Genomic DNA, 21161 nt, shown 5'->3' with positions numbered 1-21161 from the left:
TTTCATTTGTGTTGCTGCGGCCATTCACCTTGAGACCCAGCCAAAGCAGGATTAAATGGGCTCTGAAACAATGAGTATCTTTTATTCCAAGCTGTAGGATAAAAAAATCAGAAAAAGCAGAAGTATTTTCTTAACAGAGAAAGATTTTCATTTAAAGAAGGGCAAGAATTCCACAAAGTTTCGATTAAAAGCTTTCTGAGGAGGGGGAAATCTGTCTGCTTAAAGATCTCACTAAACAAGTGCTACACAGTGACAGGTTACTTATTTTCTAGTGCCTTTCAGAGGCAGATGACGTATTTTATTTTCCTCTGAGGTCAACAAAAGAAAGGGAGTAGTATCTGATGATCTACTTTAACATTCTCTATATGAGAACCAAGAGTGCCTACTGTAAAACATAGGATAATTGTGTGTGTGTGTGTGTGTGTGTGTGTGTGTGTGTGTGTGTGTGCAACCATAAAATGTTTCAGGAAATAATTTCCATAAGTTGATTCTGAAATCAGTAATAAAACAGTTACCAACTAAAGGGAAAAAGCAAAAGAACATATACTAGGGAAGGAACTTGTGTCCAACACAGACTTTAAAAGGCAGGAACACACACAGCAACTGATGATTAACTCAACACAAGCGCTAAATTAAACAGTCATTCAAATAAAGGATTCCCTCAATCTAGAGTACTCACATGCAGCATTCTATAATGGTTTGAAGGTCTTACCTGTGTTTTGTACAATACGGAATCTTATAGGAAATACTTAGTATTTACTTTAACAAGCTTTTGAAAAACTCTCCTTGCCCCACCCGCAAAACATTTGTATATACAGCTTTTATTGCTGTGAATAGTTTCAACTCAAGTGCTAAAGAGAGCATTACCTTTAGTAAAAATGCAGACTAGTCTAAATCTTGTATGTAGTTGCTTCATGTAGGCAGTTCAGCTAATGCCCACACATTAATGTCTATATCCTACTCTACCAGGACTACTCTAATTATACTCTAGAATAAGCCTTTAGAGATACAGCATTTTATATTTCCTACTTCAGACTCATACTGCTACTTGGTTTGTACAAAGAATTTTAATTTAGCAGACTATCCATTGGCTCTCACTGTAGTATTACATTCCCTTAAGCATTTACTTACCACACTTGAGGGTGGATATACTCCATGGGGCTGAGATTGTGCTTGGACAGCAGACGGTACATGCCCTGGGACTGTGCCTGTAGAATGTGCCTGCTCATGTTGGGAACCATATGAAACTGTCTGCTGGCTGCTCACTCGAGATTCTGTGAAGACAGAGGATCCCTGACCACTGTCAACCGTCCCATCAGCTGAAGGAAAAATGAATCACCCAAAAAAAAAAAAAAAGGAAAAAGAGAGAGAAAGACAAATCACAAAACGGAGGTTCATATTTTCTCCTATTTTAGACCCATTATATTACTAGTTATTCTTTGCACAGATTTGAACTAAATAAAAAATGAATTATAACCATATTCCTTAGATTTCTATATTTAAATGAGGAATCCATATGGCTATCACAGAATCTTATCACCTGAAGAGTAAGGGAAACAACATGGAACACTATAAGCCTTAAATTTGACACAGCTTTCAAAGTATGGAGGCCAGAAGGTTCTCAGTCTTAAACAGGTAATTAAATTAATAACCAGTGTTCTCATTAGTTTTTAGTCTATACACCACTCAGCTTTGCTAAAAGAGCTCAACTAGACTGATGGGTTCAATTTTAGTAGCCAAGCCAGTTCATTCTTCATTATTAATTCCATTTTATTTAAATAAGTTGTGAAAATTAGAAATCTACAAATTGAAACCTCCAGGATGTTGGAGTTTATAAAATTATTTTGTATCCTAATCACATTTCCTTACCGCCCCATCCTTCTATTCTCCTAGTCACAGATATAAGAATCAAGAGAAGCTAGATGACAACCATTTCAAATTTTGTATAATAGTAGGATTCATAATTCAAAACCAAGAAGCCAATGCAAAATAACAAGAAGCTAAAAAAACCAATTAGGAGAATCATTAGCCTATCTGTCACTTCCCAAGATACGTACATAACACAGATATATTGGGTTGCTGGTACTGTAGCTGTTGATGTTGATCTGCCTCGGGTTCTTCAGGTTCTACTTGTGTAGAAACTGAAGCTGAAGTAGTAGAAGCAGTAGGTATGCCGGTGCTAGCAGAAGGGAGCTGCTTGATTCCTGTCTGGGAAGCATTTGATTGTTCTACCTGCTGTTTGAGACTGCTCTCTTCCTGCTTTTTTTTTTCTTGCTCCTCCCGTACCAACTGCCGCTGCTCTCGTTTTCTCTTAATTAATGATACTCTGTCTTTGATAGCTTTAGCCATGGTCTTGTGATCACCTTCACAGACATACCCAGACTCTACCTACAGAATAAAAGGGTATATTAAGCAGTAGTATACTGAAAGAAAACAACACCCGCCCATTCGCCCCCCCACCGTCCAAAAAAAGGCATTGTAAAAAAGTCGAGAAGAGGAGGAACAAAGAATTCTCTCAGGACTGGCCTTAATTGAACTGTAAAATTCCTGGTCTGCATTATGCATTTCCCTACCATCTTTGTAGATACTTGAGGAGTGGGTACCACCATTTTGCAGAAACCTGAAGGGTAGGTATACCTTCACTCCTCATAACAAACAACCAAACAATGGGGCAACTAAAACCTCGGTTCCTAAACCAAGTAAGGTACTCTGCTCTAGTCACTGTATTTCGCCTCACACGTAACCATTAACATTAACCTGTGTTGATTTTACTTTCTTTTACAAGGCAACCACTCAATCTGATAAAACAACTGTGGTACAAATATGAAGATTTAACACTGCTCCTCCCCTCCAAAAAAGCAAAAAAGCTCAGATAATACAAACAACTAACAGTTAAACACAAGTAACTCATACCTGATCTCTTCCCAGAGGCAACTACCACTTTTGAATGGTTCTTATAAAACTGAGTAGAGATATTCTGAGTTATCTTTCCATAATAATTAGCTATTTTGGGCACTATGGCAAGCGTAAATTTGGGGAAGGGTTTCCTTATGGAAGGGTGATCTTTTAGACATACTTCAAATAATAATACATCAAAGGCTTCCTACCAATATTTGATCAGGAAAACTCTCTTCAAAGTAAAAACAATTCATGGTCCTATGTCTGTTTATAGGGTTCATCCAGATAACTGATCAAAGGCTAATGAACCAATATGTAGAAACATAAGTTGTCATTCTAAATGAATGATGCTTATATAAACTGGGAGTCACTCAATCTTACAGACTTTTCAAAATGACTTTGGAATGCATTCTACTAGTTCTACCTATCGATCTCATCCATCTATCCCTATGTGTGTGTGTGTGTATCTATCTATCTATCTATCTATCTACATATTTTCTCAAAAATAACTTTTGGCCAGGCAAAATGGCTCACACCTGTACTCCCAGCACTTTGGAGGGCTGAGGTGGGAGGATCACTTGAGATCAGGAGTTCGAGACAAGCCTGGCCAACATGGTGAGACCCTGTCTATACTAAACATACAAAAATTAGTCGGGCGTAGTGGCACGTCCCTATGGTCCCAGCTTCCCGGGAGGCTGAGGCAGAAGGATTGCTTGAGTTCAGGAGTCTAAGGCTGCAGTAAGCTGTGATTATCAGGCCACTGCACTCCAGCCTGGTGACAGAGCAAGACCCTGTCTCTCTCTCCCTCAAAAAAAAAAATTTACTTTTAAAAAGGACTACAAAATCTAACACCCATTATAAAAGCAATACAAAGAAGGGAGTTAAAAACAAAACAAAACAAAAAAAACACACACACTGGAAAATCCCACTAATCAAAGATAACTTTTAGGGTCATCACAATTTTCTGTCAGTGGGGTATGTCACACACAGCACTTCATCAACTGCTTTTTTACTTAATAATAGTATCGATGTATATAAGTCTAAATCAATTTTTAAATGGCTAAAGTCAATTTACCATTTCTTGAGCAACGTCTTCTGGGACATCTCTCTCTAAATCAAAAGAAAACTCAATAGCTTCATTGTCTTTGTATTTTCCCTTTAATTTCTTAATATCTTCAATACGTAGCCATAATTTTATGGCTATTTTTTCTCCATCGTCTTCTTCTGCTAATTCTACCCGTACTCCTGTTTCCTCTTGGAAGAAGGCATGATTCAAAAGGTCTTTGATGGAATATCTTCCAAACAGAGGGGAAAAGAAAAGGAACAAAAATAAAACACCATTAGTTTGAAAAAATAATTTTCAAATGTGGCCAATTATTGTTATTCACAGAAGAAAAAAATGGGAAAAAATACATGGGAAAGTTTATAACTCATTTTAACATTGCTGCATTTGAATGGTAACTACAGAGGTTTACTCTCAAGTTATAAAACATCATAACAATCTCATTCATGAATAAGAACTGATAGTGATAATTTTTAAATCCAATGATCTCTTTAGTAAGAGTATACTAGTAATGGTGAGCTAACACAATTGGCTCTATTAAAGCTTCAAAATATCACATGATCATTTATACAGCATTTTATAAGTAACACAAATCTTCATATTTATGATCTTGTTGACCAACACCCAATTCAATATCATCTCCTGATTATTAGGAAATGGAGGCGCAGAAAGGTTGAGAATCTTGCTCACAGTTATAAAAGCTGTAAATAATGAAATAAAAACTAGAAAATAAACATTTTTGTTTCTAGTTTGGTACCTTCTACCACAGTAAGCTTTATTTACACCAATAAGTTCTCTTAATCCTTGTTCAATAATTTGTGTACTGGGCAAGCAGAAGTCTGATTGCGAAACAGTCTTAAGATAAAATGATTTCAATATGCCAATAATCTAATAAGCTGCTCCATCAAGAGTTGAAACAGGCTGGGCGCAGTGACTCACACCTGCAATCCCAGTACCTTGGGAGGCCAAGGTGGGTGGTTCACCTCAGGTCAGGAGTCCACAACCTGCCTGACCAATATGGTGAAACCCCGTCTCTACTAAAAATACAAAAATTAGCCGGGGGTGGTGATGTGCGCCTATAGTTCCAGCTACTCAGGAGGCTGAGACAGGAGAATTGCTTGAACCCGGGAGGCAGAGGTTGCAGTGAGCTGAGACCGTGACACTGTACTCCAGCCTAGGAGACAGAACAAGGCTATGTCAAAAAAAAAAAAAAAAAGAGTTGAAACAAACGTTCCTTTGTTTATAGTAAAAAAAAAAAAGTTCTTGAAGAGATTTAATGACCCAGCATATATACAAATGAAAACTCAAACTAAATTTTTACTTAATAAAGCCTTAAAAGCCATGAAGCTAAGCTCTCCTAAATAATGACGTTATAAAAAGAACGAGACTGGATAGGTGAAAAGATGGAATTCTTTAGTTTGGTTGATATATCTGATTGCGCTCATTCTTCAGGTGGTTGATTATGCTCAATTTGCAATTTATATCTGTACTAGCTGGTCTCCTTTTTCTTTTTTGGAGGATGGAAGCCGGTGGCAAAGATAGACTGTTTTCCAAAAACAGACACTGGACCTTCACCATGCCTAACGGGTGATGAATCAGCTATATGGCAGATCAGATACTTGCTACTCCTCTAAGAAAAGTCCTCCGTTAGTACAAATGACTAAGCCACATCTCTTTCTAACCCCTGGGTGAAGTCTTCTCTTTTTACTCAAGGAATTTTTGTGTTTTGCTCTTCTTCAATTCTGGCATAAGGACAGCAAATCAGACCTATAATAGTTGAGTTGACTTTAAAGAGCCAAGGTTTTATTTCACCATTTAGAATTCAATGGTAAACGACTAAGGAAAGATTTCCTGTGTTAGATACTAAACTCTTTTTTGAGTTTTATAAATCATGCTGATGTTTTAAGTAAGTAGTTCTCTTTTTTTTTTTTTTTTTTTTTTTTGAGACGGAGTCTTGCTCTGTCCTCCGGGCTGGAGTGCAGTGGCCGGATCTCAGCTCACTGCAAGCTCCGCCTCCCGGGTTTATGCCATTCTCCTGGCTCAGCCTCCAGAGTAGCTGGGACTACAGGCGCCCGCCACTGCGCCCGGCTAGTTTTTTGTATTTTTAGTAGAGACGGGGTTTCACCGTGTTAGCCAGGATGGTCTCGATCTCCTGACCTCGTGATCCGCCCGTCTCGGCCTCCCAAAGTGCTGGGATTACAGGCTTGAGCCACCACGCCCGGCTAAGTAAGTAGTTCTCATGGAATGTAGCTATGTTTACGGTGGTTCTGGTTTACTGAAACTCTACCAAACCATATATTTACCGTGTTCCAGTATATCACATCTGTATAACCATAATGAACAAAACCCTATCTTTAAAAATGTTACAGGCACAAATAGAGAAACCAATCACAAATATTAAATACACCGAAGAATAAGTGTTGTACTCAAAGCACATTACTTTTTAGGTTTTGTTCAAGTATCACTCAGGTCAAAAGAGGCAACTTACCTTTCATCTTTGTTTTGTCGTATGCATCCTTCAATAATTTCCTTCACTTCAGGAATTGCTACTTTGTCAAAACTGGCTGGCTTCACCCCCTGAAAAGCATAAACAGAAATACATTAATAAAAAGCAGGGTCTTTGAACTTTGTTTTTTAAATTTCCAATTAAGGTTCTTCTAGGTTCCTTTCTTACTATCCTGGCTTTTTTTCTGATTTGCCTGCAGGAGTTGGTCCACGCAGTGTCACAGTTGGGTAGTGGCAATTTAGCTCTTCACAAGAAAACATGGAACAGTGACAGCAGGGTCACTTACTTCCATATGTGGCAATGGAAAAATTTAGGCAGATGTTAATAATATCTTCTGCTGTGTTTCAAGTAAAGGAAGTTATTGACTAAAAAAGAAAGCTAAATGTTCTAATCGATTAGAAGATCTTTTGTTCAAACTTGTTCCCTAAACACATCAATCAATACAGGATTTAACTATTTGGAACACCAAACCCACGTGTGGGCATGAATTCATATACTTAGTTTGGCAGGCATTATATTATCATAGTAATCTTTAACAAACTCAGTTTATATTGTTTTGGTATGATAACTGAAGGGCAAATTGTCCTGCACAAATAAAACACAATGAAAAGTAAAATACTGGACCCATGTGAAAGATAAGCTCTGCAATTAACCTCAGAAGAAAACTCATTACCACTATTACATGTGATACTACATAGTGGTCATCACAGTAATAGTTTAGAATCTTTATAAAGAATAAATAGGCCGGGCGCGGTGGCTCAAGCCTGTAATCCTGGCACTTTGGGAGGCCGAGACGGGTGGATCACGAGGTCGGGAGATCGAGACCATCCTGGCTAACACAGTGAAACCCCGTCTCTACTAAAAATACAAAAAACTAGCCGGGCGCAGTGGCGGGCGCCTGTAGTCCCAGCTACTCAGGAGGCAGAGGCCGGAGAATGGCATAAACCCGGGAGGCGCAGCTTGCAGTGAGCTGAGATCCGGCCACTGCACTCCAGCCTGGGCGACAGAGCGAGACTCCATCTCGGAAAAAAAAAAAAAAAGAATAAATAAATTCTTTCTTTTTTAAAAAAATTTTTCCCCGAGATGAAGTCTTGCTCTGTTGCCAGTATGGAGTACAGTGGTGTGATCTTGGCTCACTACAACCTCCGCCTCCTGGGTTCACACGATTCTCCTGCCTCAGCCTCTTGAGTAGCTGGGAGTACAGGTATACACCACCACACCCAGCTAATTTTTTTATTTTTAGTAGAGACGGGATGGGGGTTTCTCCATGTTGGCCAGGCTGGTCTCGAACACCTGACCTTAGGTGATCTGCCCTCCTCGGCCTCCCAAAGTGCCGGGATCACAGGCGTGAGCCACCATACCCAGCCAATAAATTCTTCAAAAATAAATTTTCAGGTTGGGCGCCGTGGCTCACACCTGTCATCCCAGCACTTTGGGGAGGCCGAGGTGGGCGGATCACGAGGTCAAGAGATTGAGACCATCCTGGCCAACACAGTGAAACCTCGTCTCTACTAAAAATACAAAAATTAGATGGGCATGGTAGTGCGTGCCTGTAGTCCCAGCTACTCAGGAGGCTGAGGCAGGAGAATCTCTTGAACCCGGGAGGCAGAGGGTGCAGTGAGCCGAGGTCGAGCCACTGCACTCCAGCCTGGTGACAGAGCAAGACTCCATCTTTAAAAACGAAACCAAAACCAAAACAGCAATGTGTGGAAAATATACGTAAGATGTAAGAACAAAATGCTACTGTCTAAGAGGTGGGGTAAAAGAGAAAAATATCTCATCTATTCCGACCTCATCTAAGTCACCACACAGATCGAGAGCTGAAGCACTGATATGCTGTTCAAGTGGCACTGTAAGTCAATAGACACATAAAACAAAGGGAATGGAGTTGGGGTGGGGCGGTCAGAAAAGTTAAGTTATTAAATATACATAATTCTAATTATCTATAGTTTCAATGACAGATATGGTAAAACAAAATTAGTAACTAATAAATCACAGAAACGCATGTAATCTCTCATAGATCTAAATGAAATAAATGAAATACATAAAATGATTAGCTCTAAAGTCTTTTTTCTTTTTTTTGAGACGGAGTCTGGCTGGAGTGCAGTGGCCGGATCTCAGCTCACTGCAAGCTCCGCCTCCCGGGTTCACGCCATTCTCCTGCCTCAGCCTCCCGAGTAGCTGGGACTACAGGCGCCCGCCACCTCGCCCAGCTCGTTTTTTGTATTTTTTTAGTAGAGACGGGGTTTCACCGTGTTAGCCAGGATGGTCTCGATCTCCTGACCTCGTGATCCGCCCGTCTCGGCCTCCCAAAGTGCTGGGATTACAGGCGTAAGCCACTGCGCCCGGCTAAAGTCTTTTAAGTACAAGAGTTATATCCAAAGCTGGATAATACTCAATTACTCATTATATTATTCCGAAGACCCAATTTGGAGAATTCTACTCCCAGGGCTAACTTTTCACAGCAAGGAACTGTGCAGTAGGGCTGACCTTAAAGTTAAATTCATGTATTTAAAAGCTTCATTTATGAGAATGACTACAAGGATCACTATCTGTATTTTCCTCATCTTATTCTTCCAACTCCATCTAAGTTTTTTCCCGGCTTGTTTTTATGTTCGTATAATTCTAGTGAAAACAAAATAACGCTGCTGAAGCAAAGGCTGCTTTAATTGAGCAAGCTGGTATTTCAAACTTAGGACTTACGAAAATAGGAAATGCAAGAAAAAAATGAATACTATGCAGTAAACATTCTCTGGTAGTAGAAACTGAGTACAGTTGGCCCTTCTTATTCATGGTTTCCACGTCTGTGGATCCAACCAACTGTAAACTGAAAACTTAAAAGAGAAAACCATCTGTACTGAACACGTACAGGCTTTTCCCTGTCATTATGATCTAAACAATGCAGTATAACAACTGCTTATATAACACTCACAGTGTATTAGATATTGTAAATGATTTTTACATGTAAATATTATGGGTCATTTTATACTTCTGGAACTTGAGCATTTTCAAATTTTGGTATCCACAGGAGTGTGGAGTCCTAGAACCAATTTCCCAGACAAGGAGGAACAACTGTATTTTGGTTTACATTTGGTTTTAGTTTTCTACAATAAACACGTAAAAATTGCATAAACTTTTTTTTGTAAAGGTAAGTTCTTGGCCAGGCGTGGTGGCTCACACCTATAATCCCAGCACTTTGGGAGGCCAAGGCAGGCGGATCACTGAGACCAGCCTGGCCAACATGGTGAAACCCCATCTCTACAAAAATTAGCTGGGCATGATGGCGGGTGTCTGTAATCCCAGCTACTTGAGAGGCTGAGGCAGGAGAATCACTCGAACCCAGGAGGCAGAGGTTGCAGTGAGCCCAGACAGGGCCGTTGCACTCCAGCCTGGGTGACCAAGCAAGCTTCTGTCTCAAAAAAAAAAAAAAGAAAGAAAGAAAATAAGTTCTTGCTCTGTTGCCCAGGCTGGAGTGCAGTGGTGGGATTGTGGCTCACTGCAGCCTCAAACTCCTCCTGCCTCAGCCTCCCAAGTAGCTGGGACTACAGGCATGTGCCACCATGCCCAGCTAATTTTTTGTCTTTTTGGAGAAACAAAGTCTTGCTATGTTGCCCAGGCTAATCTCGAACTGGGCTCAAACGATCCTTCCACCTTGGCCTCTCAAACTGCTGGGATTACTGGCGTGAGCTAACACAATTGGCTCTTCTGATTATTTTGACAGCACTTTAAAAGTCTAGGGCCAGGTGTGGTGGCTCAAACCTGTAGTCCCAGCCCTTTGGGAGGCCGAGGCAGGAGGATTGTTTGAGCCCAGCATGGGCACAAAGCAAGACCCTGTCTCTCCAAGGAGACAAAAACTAGTGGGGTGTGGCGGCACATGTGCCTGTAGTAGTTGGATGGGCAGCACATGTGCCTGCAGTCCACTTACTCAGGAGGCTGGGCCAGAGGATGATTTGAGCCCGGGAGGGAAGGGCTGCAGTGAGCCATGATCGTGCCACTGCCCTCTAGCCTGGGTGACCCAGTGAGACCCTGTCTCAAAAAACAGGTTCCTTCTTCCATAAGCACATCCATTTCAGGGGCATGTATGTAGCCTACTGGCAATAAAACTACGTATTAATTTAACAAAGCAAATGTGTGCCGGTCCTTCTGTTTAATCTAGCATAGGCACACTGAAAGGACAAAACATGGAACAATAAAAGACTTGAATTCAGTGTGAACTGGACAAACAGAAGTAGTTCTGGGCTTCAGATTTCCTGTCCAGCCAATGACGATAATGCCTGTCCAACTTGTCTATCTAAATTTACAACAACTGAACTCAAATGTCGTATCTGGGTTCAAAGCTCTTTGAAGTATTAAGTTCGCTGACCCAAGGCTACCTGAGTAAAAAGGCAATCACCAAAGATAATAAAGGAAGGAAAATCTTCTCTTGAACCTGCTTTCATCCTTGATTATCCTTAATAATAATCCTCTTGCTAATCCTATCCCTGCAAACATATATGAATTCACGACTTTACAAATAGGAATACTTATTGAGCAAAACAGGTATTAAGAAAGCAGTAACTGTGCATAATACAACTTAACATTTAGTAGGTTCTGCTGCTTTTTCAACCTATAGTCAAGAGTTTTGTATAGAAAATTCCATACCAATGCTATACCACATATTCAGATACTACTACTGCCTTAAAAAATGTACTGTAGGTGCCAAGGGAGCCAATAAAACTGAGACACACCTTACCAGTCCAGTAGCTGGTATTAAAAGATTAAGACTGCTTAATGCTACCCACTTAAATACTGAAAAATATAACAAGGAATTTTACCAGTCAGCAACCATCAATAAGCCAGGATTATTAAACTACCTAGCAGAGGTATTCTGAATCATTTAAGAAGCAAGCATATACAGGTATTGTATTATTAAAAGTAAAAGTGTACATGCAATGATTATGAAACCTCACTGATAGTAAAAGTGACCCACAGAAAAGTCATCTGGGACATGTAATAGAAAGCTGTTTAAAATAAATACAAAATTACAGTTTTTAAAATATACTTACAGGCTTCTTGTTCTTAAGACATGAGAACTCAATGTAATTTTTGTAACTGATAATTTTTGAAAGGTGAACTACATTATTCTAAAACACAATTTTAAGCACCAGACAGAACAAAATAATGATAACAAGATGTTTTCATGATAAAAGAAGAAAAAAGAACTAACCTAGATAAGCTGGGCTACTATCTTACACAGAACAAAACCAGAGTTTGTTAAGGACATACAGCCCTCTCAGTCCGCTCCTCCAGAGCCAACAACTCACTGGCTCCACAGGTATTTTTCTCTTATTTTTCTAATTCACAAGAGTTATCTTTAGGCAGTAGTGTCATACATTTTTTTGACATGGGACAGTAGCTTATTTTTCTCCATTAAATCTAAGTATTTCTTGAACATCTACTGTACACTCACTACAAAACACAGAGGCCACTTCTGCACAATTTTAAATGGGGTACAAAAAATGAACAACTGTAACTCTATGACAGCACAATAAGAGTCTGATATAAGAGAAATGTTTATCAAATTTTATGTTGCGTTATTTGAACTAAAAAACCCACAAAAACATGTACACATTTTATGGACTGACTTCTCACTTGAATTCTATAGACTATGTTTTGCCAACTAATCTGCTAGAAAAACAAAAGTGGGTCATAATACGGGATTCTCTGACTCAGTCTTTCAGATCCTAAAAACTGCCAGCACTTGCTTCTTAAAAGCTTATGCTTTGACTGTGGTAGGGTAACATTAACAGGAACTCTTAATAAAGGTTAAACTTCTCTCTAACTATTCAGAATTAACAAAAGCCTACCTCCTCCTCACACAGAATACAGTGTAAATTCACTAAACTATAGAACTCTAAATATTTTTAAAGCATTCTCAAGTTAATAATTTCAATACTTTAATGGAAACTTTCTACCAATATCAGCAAAAAAGGCTACAATATAGACTGATATATATCCTGGAAATTCTTACCTACCTCCTTTATACAATCCTTCTGAGGGCAGCAGCAGCAATGAGAATGTATGATGACAAATACTGAGCAAAAGTCTTTCTTTGTAAAAATATCCATCAGAAAAGGCAAAACAGATTTCTTATCAGAGGAAAATGAGGGAAAAAATGGCTATGATATACATTAGCCCACAGCATAAGGAAGGCAGACATCAAAGTCAGACCGAAACACAGTTTCTTGTTTAACACTAGCCATGCTTCCCCAACTCTCAGACATGAATTTGCTCTACTCAGCCAGCAATAGATTTATTCTAGATCGACAAAACTACATGCCCAACAGCAGGAAAACTATTCTGTTAATATTCCTCCTGCTTCTCTGCCAACAGTAAAAGATTCCTGGACAAGCAAAATGAGATTTTTACTTGCTCAATGCTCCACCTACTTTGTCCACAGGTTCTGTCTCCTTGACCTATCAAAACCTTTCTTAGATGCTTAACTGTATGTACACCAGAAACCCATTTACCGAAAACACTCCCTTTTCCCCAATCATTTTGAAAGCATACTTTAAAAGAAAAAGGGGATTTTCAATGAACAAAGTATAAACTCGGAATATGTAGCCAAACAAACACTGGACAGGGAATCACAATACTGGGGCTGGGTTGTCAGTTCAATCCATCGTATACTATGTTTGCATGACCTGGACCATAACCCTTAAATTTGTTTTTAGAGTGGAGATAATGGTTCCTCTGTTCACCCGATTTAAAAGGCAGTGATATTAAGGCAGACTGCTGTACTACCCTTTCACAGTACATTTAAAACAATCAACAGTATTTATGTACACAAGTGGTATGGATTTTTTGCTTCTTCTCCCTCCTATAAAAGTCTCAAAATTAAGACATTCCACTTGCTAGGAAGATCTCATAGACCCAAACAAAAACTACTTTAATTTTAGTGATCAAGGGAAAGTTTTTCTTCAGGGCATTAACAAAGATTGTAGGAACAGCATTGCTCATTGCTTTGTTATAATGGGTAATAGATTAAAGTCCTCTCTCCCTTGTAATTTTGTAGGCTTGAATCCTGATGAAGACAGTGGATGCTAAGGCTTCAATTACCAACAGGAGCATAAGATAATGGCTTGGAAGCTGTTTGGAAGTAATGTATCTAAAGGTTAGAAATGCTACCAATTCTAACAGGCTATCTCAAAGCAACTACCACTAATCTCTGGCTCAACACAATTTATTACTACTAAGGAGTCTAGGATGTCAGGTATTGCTCAGAAATGCAGCAATGTGTGCTGCAAAAGTGCAGCCTACCTCTAACTTAAGTGTATGAACAAGCCTGTGTAGGACCATGCTTGGCTAAATGAAAGAGCTAGAAAACAAGTGCCATGTGTCCTGCTGCAAAGGTCCATCAGATATAAAGATGTGGGTAAGTTTTAAAACTCTATCAGGCAACAAATAAACCAAGCTGAGGGGACTTTTGGGGGCTTGAGGAGACAAAGGTATGATGTAGGCACAAATATATAGATTCTTTTTTTTTTTTTTGAGACGGAGTCTCGCTCTGTCACCCAGGCTGGAGTGCAGTGGCGCGATCTCAGCTCACTGTAAGCTCCGCCTCCCGGGTTTACGCCATTCTCCTGCCTCAGCCTCCTGAGTAGCTGGGACTACAGGCGCCCGCCACCTCGCCCGGCTAGTTTTTTGTATTTTTTAGTAGAGACGGGGTTTCACCATGTTAGCCAGGATGGTCTCGATCTCCTGACCTCGTGATCCGCCCGTCTGGGCCTCCCAAAGTGCTGAGATTACAGGCTTGAGCCACCGCGCCCGGCCAAATATCTAGATTCTATAAAGAGCAATCTTTTCTATAAATCAAAATAAGAGTTTTCACTATATACAACAAAAATACCATTCACAAATAGATAACAGTTTACGTATCTAAAGTAATTCCTCTTTCTCTCAAAATCAGTGCCTTTCTCTGGATTTCCCCCATTTTTTTCAATCGTGTCATTATTTCCATAGTCCAGAGAAGAAACCTTAGTCATCGTTGGATGCTTCTTCCCCCACAATATTTAAGTACTACTATTATTCTCTATGGGCTCTTAAAGTAAAGTTAAAAACAACTGGGAAATGGTTTTGTGACTAGTACTCTTACTCTCTCTTACTCTTCTCCAATAGCCAAAGATCTCTGATCAAGCCCAAAAAAAAGGGTTTTTACTGGCTTCTTTGCTGCCTCTCAAGTCATTGTTTTTGTATTACAAAAGTAACCATCAAAGTTCTAATTTCTAATACCTCATCTCTTTAAGCCTAGACCAATTTAAGATGGGCCTCATATTTCCATTCTCTTCATCTCCAATTTGTGTTTTACATTGTGGCTAGCTCCAACCATCTGATATCCATTTAAGCATCTGACATTTAACCATTTCCAATCATCTGATATCATTTAATATAATCACACTGCTCAAAAATGGTTAATAGTTCTCCACAGCTACTAAATGGTCACAGGATCACAGATCTAGAAGGAACCAGATTAACAGTCCTTCCTTGTTCAGATGACAGAAATGTGGTCCAGAGATTAATTCTACGTCAAAGTTAGAATTAATCCATTAGCCAGCCAGGCGCGGTGGCTCACTCCTGTAATACCAACACTTTAGGGGGCCGAAGCTGGCGAATCACGAGGAGGTCAAGACCATCCTAGCCAACATGGTGAAACCCCGTCTCTACTAAAAATACAAAAATTAGCTGGGCATGTTGGCACAAGCCTGTATTTCCAGCTACTCAAGAGGCTGAGTCAGGAGTATCATTTGAACCCGGGAGGCGGAGGTTGCAGTGAGACAAGATCACACCACTGCACTCCAGCCTGGTAACAGAGCAAGATTCCATCTCAAAAAACAACAACAACAACAACAACAACAACAAAGAATTAATCCATTAATTCAACTGGTTGACTATGGAGTTTCTCATCTAGTCTAACAGCTATCAGGCAATCTGCTAGAGATATACTGCACCACCTTCAGCACCTATAAGACAAATGTAATCTATATTCCAGTGAAGTATGGGCCTAATCAATGGTAACACAAAAACTAGAATCCAGATTTTCCAGTGTCTAATTTAATGTTATTTCTAGTCCATGTTATTGTGCTTTTAAAGGTGGTATGAAAATCATAATCAAACTTCCACCCATATCTTTACCTAATCTCCCCAAAGTAAGTTCAAACTGGTTACTTGTTCACTGAATACTTTAGTGAACACTGCTACCAACAAGAATACTTTTCCTATTCTGCCCCCTTTTTTCAGTCAACTGAGTCTTATGCTTCTTTCAAGGTATACCTCAAATCATATATACATATAATCCATTAGAGAAAGTAGCAATTACAAAGTATTTATATGAATCTTTTAGCATTTAGGTTATCTACACTATATCAGAAAACTCAGTACTGCTGTATTTAAATATGGAAAATAATCTTTCTATATCCTTTCAGTTTTTATTCTGTAGTCTACTGCCTTGTGAATTACAGATCAATATTCCGGGTAGGTAAGTAAGGTCAGCTTTTTTGAGGAATTCTGAAATAATGATTTAATTAATAATCATTATTTAGTACCTAAACACAGGGAATTGCTACCACCTTTAATCTTAATCAAATCACAGTAGAATAATGTAATGCTTCTGAAAATCATACAAAATGTTCCTAAGATATAGCCCCTCAATACTTGAACTTTTCTTTTACATTTATAACCTAAATTTGCTGGATGGACATAGAAACAAAACTTATTAAGGAACCAGTTCAGCTAAATCCAATAGATTTTCACTGATAGCACAACAAATTCTAGCTGCTAAAGAAATAAATACAAAGTTTCCTTCAACTTTTCAAACACCATCTAATCAGGAATCAGTCTCACTTGTTTGAGTAAAAAAGTAGGGTGAATTGCAATCTGTTATATAAAAACTAAAAGGAATTTTACCCTAATGGCTTTAATTCTGTTTTTCCCAGACAAAATGTTCAAACCTTGCAATCCAAAAGCTAATGGAATCAGTGACAAAGTCAAATTACACAAACAAAGTAATTAAAAATCCCCATTATTTCTAACTTGGTTGTTATAGGACTGGATTCAGCCAGATTCTTACAGGTATGAACCATTAGTTTACAGGAATTTGAACATACCTTATGATCCCATTGGAAAACAAGCCTCTTCGAACTCCCTACCAAATCAAGCTAGCTCTATCAAAGAAATTAACTTACTCATGATTCCCCAAGGCTCGTTACTCTCTGAATACATGAAAGCTTGTGTACTGCTCCAGTTCAAATGCACTATCCTTCATATAAAAAGTTGATATCATTGCTTGCTGCAGTTTTTATTATTTTAAAAGCACACCAAAGTTGTGCTAAATATATTCCTACTTTTACTTGGACCTTCTCATTATCAGTGGCATAGATTTTCATGATAACTGGGTCAAGATTACAAGTATAGCACACAATTAAGAAGTTTTTCTCTGTTAAACAGGGAGAATGAATCTTTGCTTAGAGCTCAAAACTGCAGTACCAGACTTTTGCTACTCACATCTCCTAAACTTTTTACCCTCAGTTTTCCTTGTGGTCTAGAAAACAGATTAAAAACAAAACAAAAAAGAGGTAAAGGAAAATAATGTTAATGTTTGTATCAGTATCATGTTAAGAGAACCTTGATTTCTGACTACTATTATTTCTCCTGCATGTCCTTAGGCAAAATGCTTAAACTCTGAGTCTATTTTCTTACCTGTGAAATGAAGACATTATCTACTTACCATGATATAAAAGATTAAAACAGTATATGTAAAGTACTTTACAAGGTGAGGTGATTGACAAGATTACAAATAAATGTTAGCTCATTCTCCCGTTTAAAGCTTGATTTTATGTGATACTTATGAAACACACTTAAATTAATGCAATTTGCTGAATGTCACTGGTTAAAATAACACAAAAAGAGACACCTTATTTCACTACTAAATATGTATTAATAATAATGATGTTGATGATAATGGTGATACCTATTAGGCACTGATTGATAACCACATGCCAGGCACTTTGCCTTTCTCATTTAATCTTCACAAATACTTTAGGCTCAGAGAAGTAAATAATTTGCTCAAGGTCTCACAGCTGGGCAATGACATTACCGGGATTTGAAAGGAAGCAGATCCAACTCCAGAGCCTGTTTCTTCCACCTAAAAAGGCAATCCTGAGCTGTTCAATACAAACTCTTCTTTGTATCCTTTTTCTAAGTTAGTACTGAATCTACAGAAGGGGGAGAGTGGTTTACTGGTTACTAATAGCCAGGGTATACACAATAAGACCTGGGATGAAAACCAGAAATCTAGAGTGGCTGGGGTCTGTGGCTGTGTTTGCATCAGGAAGCCCTAGGACTTCTTCCAATGGATAACCACGCACGTTTCTTTAATAAGTATGCAACAGTTAAGCAGACTGACACTAACATAATTTTAAAATTAGTTAAATTTACTAATTCAAATTTTAAATCCCAAGCTGACTTAAGAGAGGGTACAATATTTCAAGGCCCATTTCAACACAGAATCATCATGATTGTTTATATAATTATATAAATTATATTATCTAAGAACTTATTTAAACCCTACACATTTATCTCAGCACCCAAAACATAAGAATACTTTTAGAAAAGTAACAAAGATCACAGCCCTTTTTATTCTTTACTAGAAGCCAGAAGATGGGAATGGAGATTGGTAAAATCTACACAGTATTTCCTAGGCAAGAAGTATGGTAATGGATGGTGCAGAATTAAGGACTATAGAGCATACACAACTAAATTTTCACAGCTTAGAGGAAAAATAAAGCACAAATGTATGCTACCTGCAGCATCCTTAGAAACTAAGGATTCTAGCACAGTTTCAATTGTTTTTATTTCACATTTTCTACAGCTTGATTTACTGGTTTTCCTTTTTAAAAAGCAACAACCAGGCCTGGCGTGGTCATTCATGCCTGTAATCCCAGAACTTTGGGAGGCCAGGGCTGGCGGATTGCTTGAGGTCAGGAATTGGAGACCAGCCTGGCCAACATGGTGAAACCCCCGTCTCTACCAGAAAATACATGTTAGGCAGCTGTGGTGGCACATGCCTGTTGTCCCTCCCAGTTACTTGGGAGGCTGAAGCAGGAGAATCACTTGAACCCAGGAGCCATAGGTTGCAGGGAGCCAAGATCACGCCACTGCACTCCAGCCTGGGTGACAGAGTGAGACCCCGTCTCAAAAAAAAAAATAAAGAAAATTTTTAATTTAAAAAGCAACAACCAAAAAGGCAGAAAAAATGCAAAATTGCATAGAAATGCTATAATAATACAATTTTTAAGTCAAATTGGTTACTTATAATGTGACTTAAAAGTTTACATGAATGACTGAACAATAGTTTATTTAAATAACATTTTGCTATATTATATCGCCTACTTTTTATTTAATTAACCAAATAAAGGTACATGGAACTAAAAAAGACCTTAAGGGATTAATGACCCAGCTCATACTACTCAAACTTTAATGTACATATGAATTGCCCTTGTACTATGTAAAACGCAGATTTTAATTTAACAGGCTTGGAAAGGGGCCAAAATTTTACATTAAATACAAGCACCCTGAGATGCTGATTCTATTGGTCTGAGGACTGCACTTTGCATGGTTTGCTAAAACTGTGGTTCTCAAAGGTGTGGTATAAAGACCCTTCAGGGTCCTCAATATCCTTTCTTGTGGCCTATAAAGTATTTCCTTTCACAACTACATATCTGCATGAGGCCAGATTTTCTTCATATACTTCAACCCAAACAACATATTGTAACAGACTGAATAGAAAAGCAGATATGAGAATTTAGCAATCTTCTTTTAGACTAGACATCAGATTTGCAAAAATGTGGAAATGCCCCTCTTCTCAGTAAGTTTTTAAAATTTGTTTTGGAAAATAGTTATTTGTTATACAAATGTTTTTGACACCAACATATACAGGGCTTATGTTATTTATCATTTTTAAGTGCTTTTTAAAATTCTATTTTAATTTATAATATGGTAAAATAGATAGAACACAAGTAAATAAAAGCTCTTTGGGGTCCTCTATAACTTTTAATACCATGCTGAACTAATCACTCAAGCCTGGGCCGGGCGTGGTGGCTCACGCCTGTAATCCCAGCACTTTGGGAGGCCAAGGCGGGTGGATCACTTGAGCTCAGGAGTTCCAGAACAGGCTGGCTAACACGGTAAAACCCTCGTTTTAACTAAAAATACAAAAATTAGCCGGGCATGGTGGTGGGCGCCTGTAATCCCAGCTACTCGGAAGGCTGAGGCAGGAGAATTGCTTGAATCCAGGAGGCACAGGTTGCAGTGAGCTGAGATCATGCCACTGCACTCCCACCTGGGCGAGAGACAGACTCCGTCTCCAAAAAAAAAAAAAAAAAAAAAAAAATGTCACTTGAGTCTCTGTTAGCTGTCTTGATTCCTTCTCAAAAATTCTCAGGTGACAGAACCTCAAACCTTTACCACCAAGGCCTCTGCAATATTATACAATGTTGCCAAGTTCATTATGTTCAATTACAGTTTCTCTTCTTTCTTATGTAACCTCCTGAAGATCAAGAAAACAATTGTTGAGCATCTCCCTCTTCCAAGAACGAATATAAGCCCCTTCCCTCAAGAAATTCAAAGGAACAAGTTTTAGTTTTACAAATTGACAATGATGGGTCTTGACAAAAAAAGACTCCTAACATTAGAAAAACTGTCTTGAAACATCTGAGGGACACCAAGTGAAATTACGATTTGGTCTGCCCTATGAAGTCTCAGGGAAGAAAGCACAAGGTGAGAGTGATTATAGGGTAAAAATTACGGGAAAATACCTACCAAAAAAAAAAAAAATACAGACCTAGCCCCACAATGGAAAGAGTTAAGCTAGTTGTTCAGAAATTACAACTGAGATTTGAGAACCTACAGAAGAGCCTTTCTAGTCCTGGGATAGCCTTTCTACCTATTACTGTTTTCTGCTTTATTTGCACAGAATAGTTTTTCCTATTCTATTAGGTTCGTGCAAAAGTAAGTGTATTTTCTGCCATTAAGATAAAATATATTGCTTTTATAGGTACATCAGTTTCTACTTGCTGCTATTCAACTTCATTTTAGTAGGATAATTTTGAAGGTCACCTTAAATTTCACTTCTCTTTCATTGAGTAAATACAACTCTCCTAAATTTATATAATGTCTAATTTTGACTATATTTGATACTCCTTTGAATCATTTATTCTTCAAAATATTAATGAGTGCCTACAGTGTGCTGTGCACAATGAATATAAACAACGATGTAATAAACCAAGCTCTAGGACAATACCTTTTAAGACACTATAATTTTCTCCTTCATGTATGCTATAGTCTGAATGTCTGTGTCTCCCTAAAATTTTTACGTTGAAATCTAATGTCCAATGAGATAGTATTAAGAGGTGAAGGTATCTGGGAGGAGATCAAGTCATGAGAGCAGATCAGGTCATGATGGCAGAACCGTGAAAGGGATTACTGCCCTTATAAAAGTCCTGAGGGGGCTTGTTTGACTCCTCCACCATGTGAAAATGACATGAGAAAGTCTGGTGTGTGAGGAACAGAACCTCACTAGATACCAAATCTGATGGCACCTGATCTTGGGCTTTCCAGCCTTCAGAACTGTGAGAAATAAATGGTTGTTGTTTTATATGC

At 38.6% G+C, this 21161-nt stretch overlaps 1 protein-coding gene across 9 annotated transcripts in view; it reads right to left on the bottom strand.

The window, feature by feature from the left end:
- WNK1 (WNK lysine deficient protein kinase 1) overlaps window positions 1-21161 on the bottom strand; it is a 160921-nt gene that overhangs the window by 48528 nt on the left and 91232 nt on the right. For all 9 annotated transcript variants that reach the window (XM_010363546.2, XM_030938656.1, XM_010363550.2 and 6 more), the window contains exons 5-8: window positions 6450-6538; window positions 3974-4193; window positions 2058-2388; window positions 1132-1319 (exon numbers count right to left, since the gene is read on the bottom strand). In XM_010363546.2, the coding sequence (XP_010361848.2) occupies window positions 1132-1319; window positions 2058-2388; window positions 3974-4193; window positions 6450-6538 (828 nt within the window). The remainder of the gene's footprint in view (window positions 1-1131; window positions 1320-2057; window positions 2389-3973; window positions 4194-6449; window positions 6539-21161) is intronic.

The sequence above is a fragment of the Rhinopithecus roxellana genome, chromosome 10 (assembly GCF_007565055.1).
Source record: "Rhinopithecus roxellana isolate Shanxi Qingling chromosome 10, ASM756505v1, whole genome shotgun sequence".
NCBI classification, from domain to species: domain Eukaryota; kingdom Metazoa; phylum Chordata; class Mammalia; order Primates; family Cercopithecidae; genus Rhinopithecus; species Rhinopithecus roxellana.
This window is presented reverse-complemented; position numbering and strand designations above follow the sequence as displayed.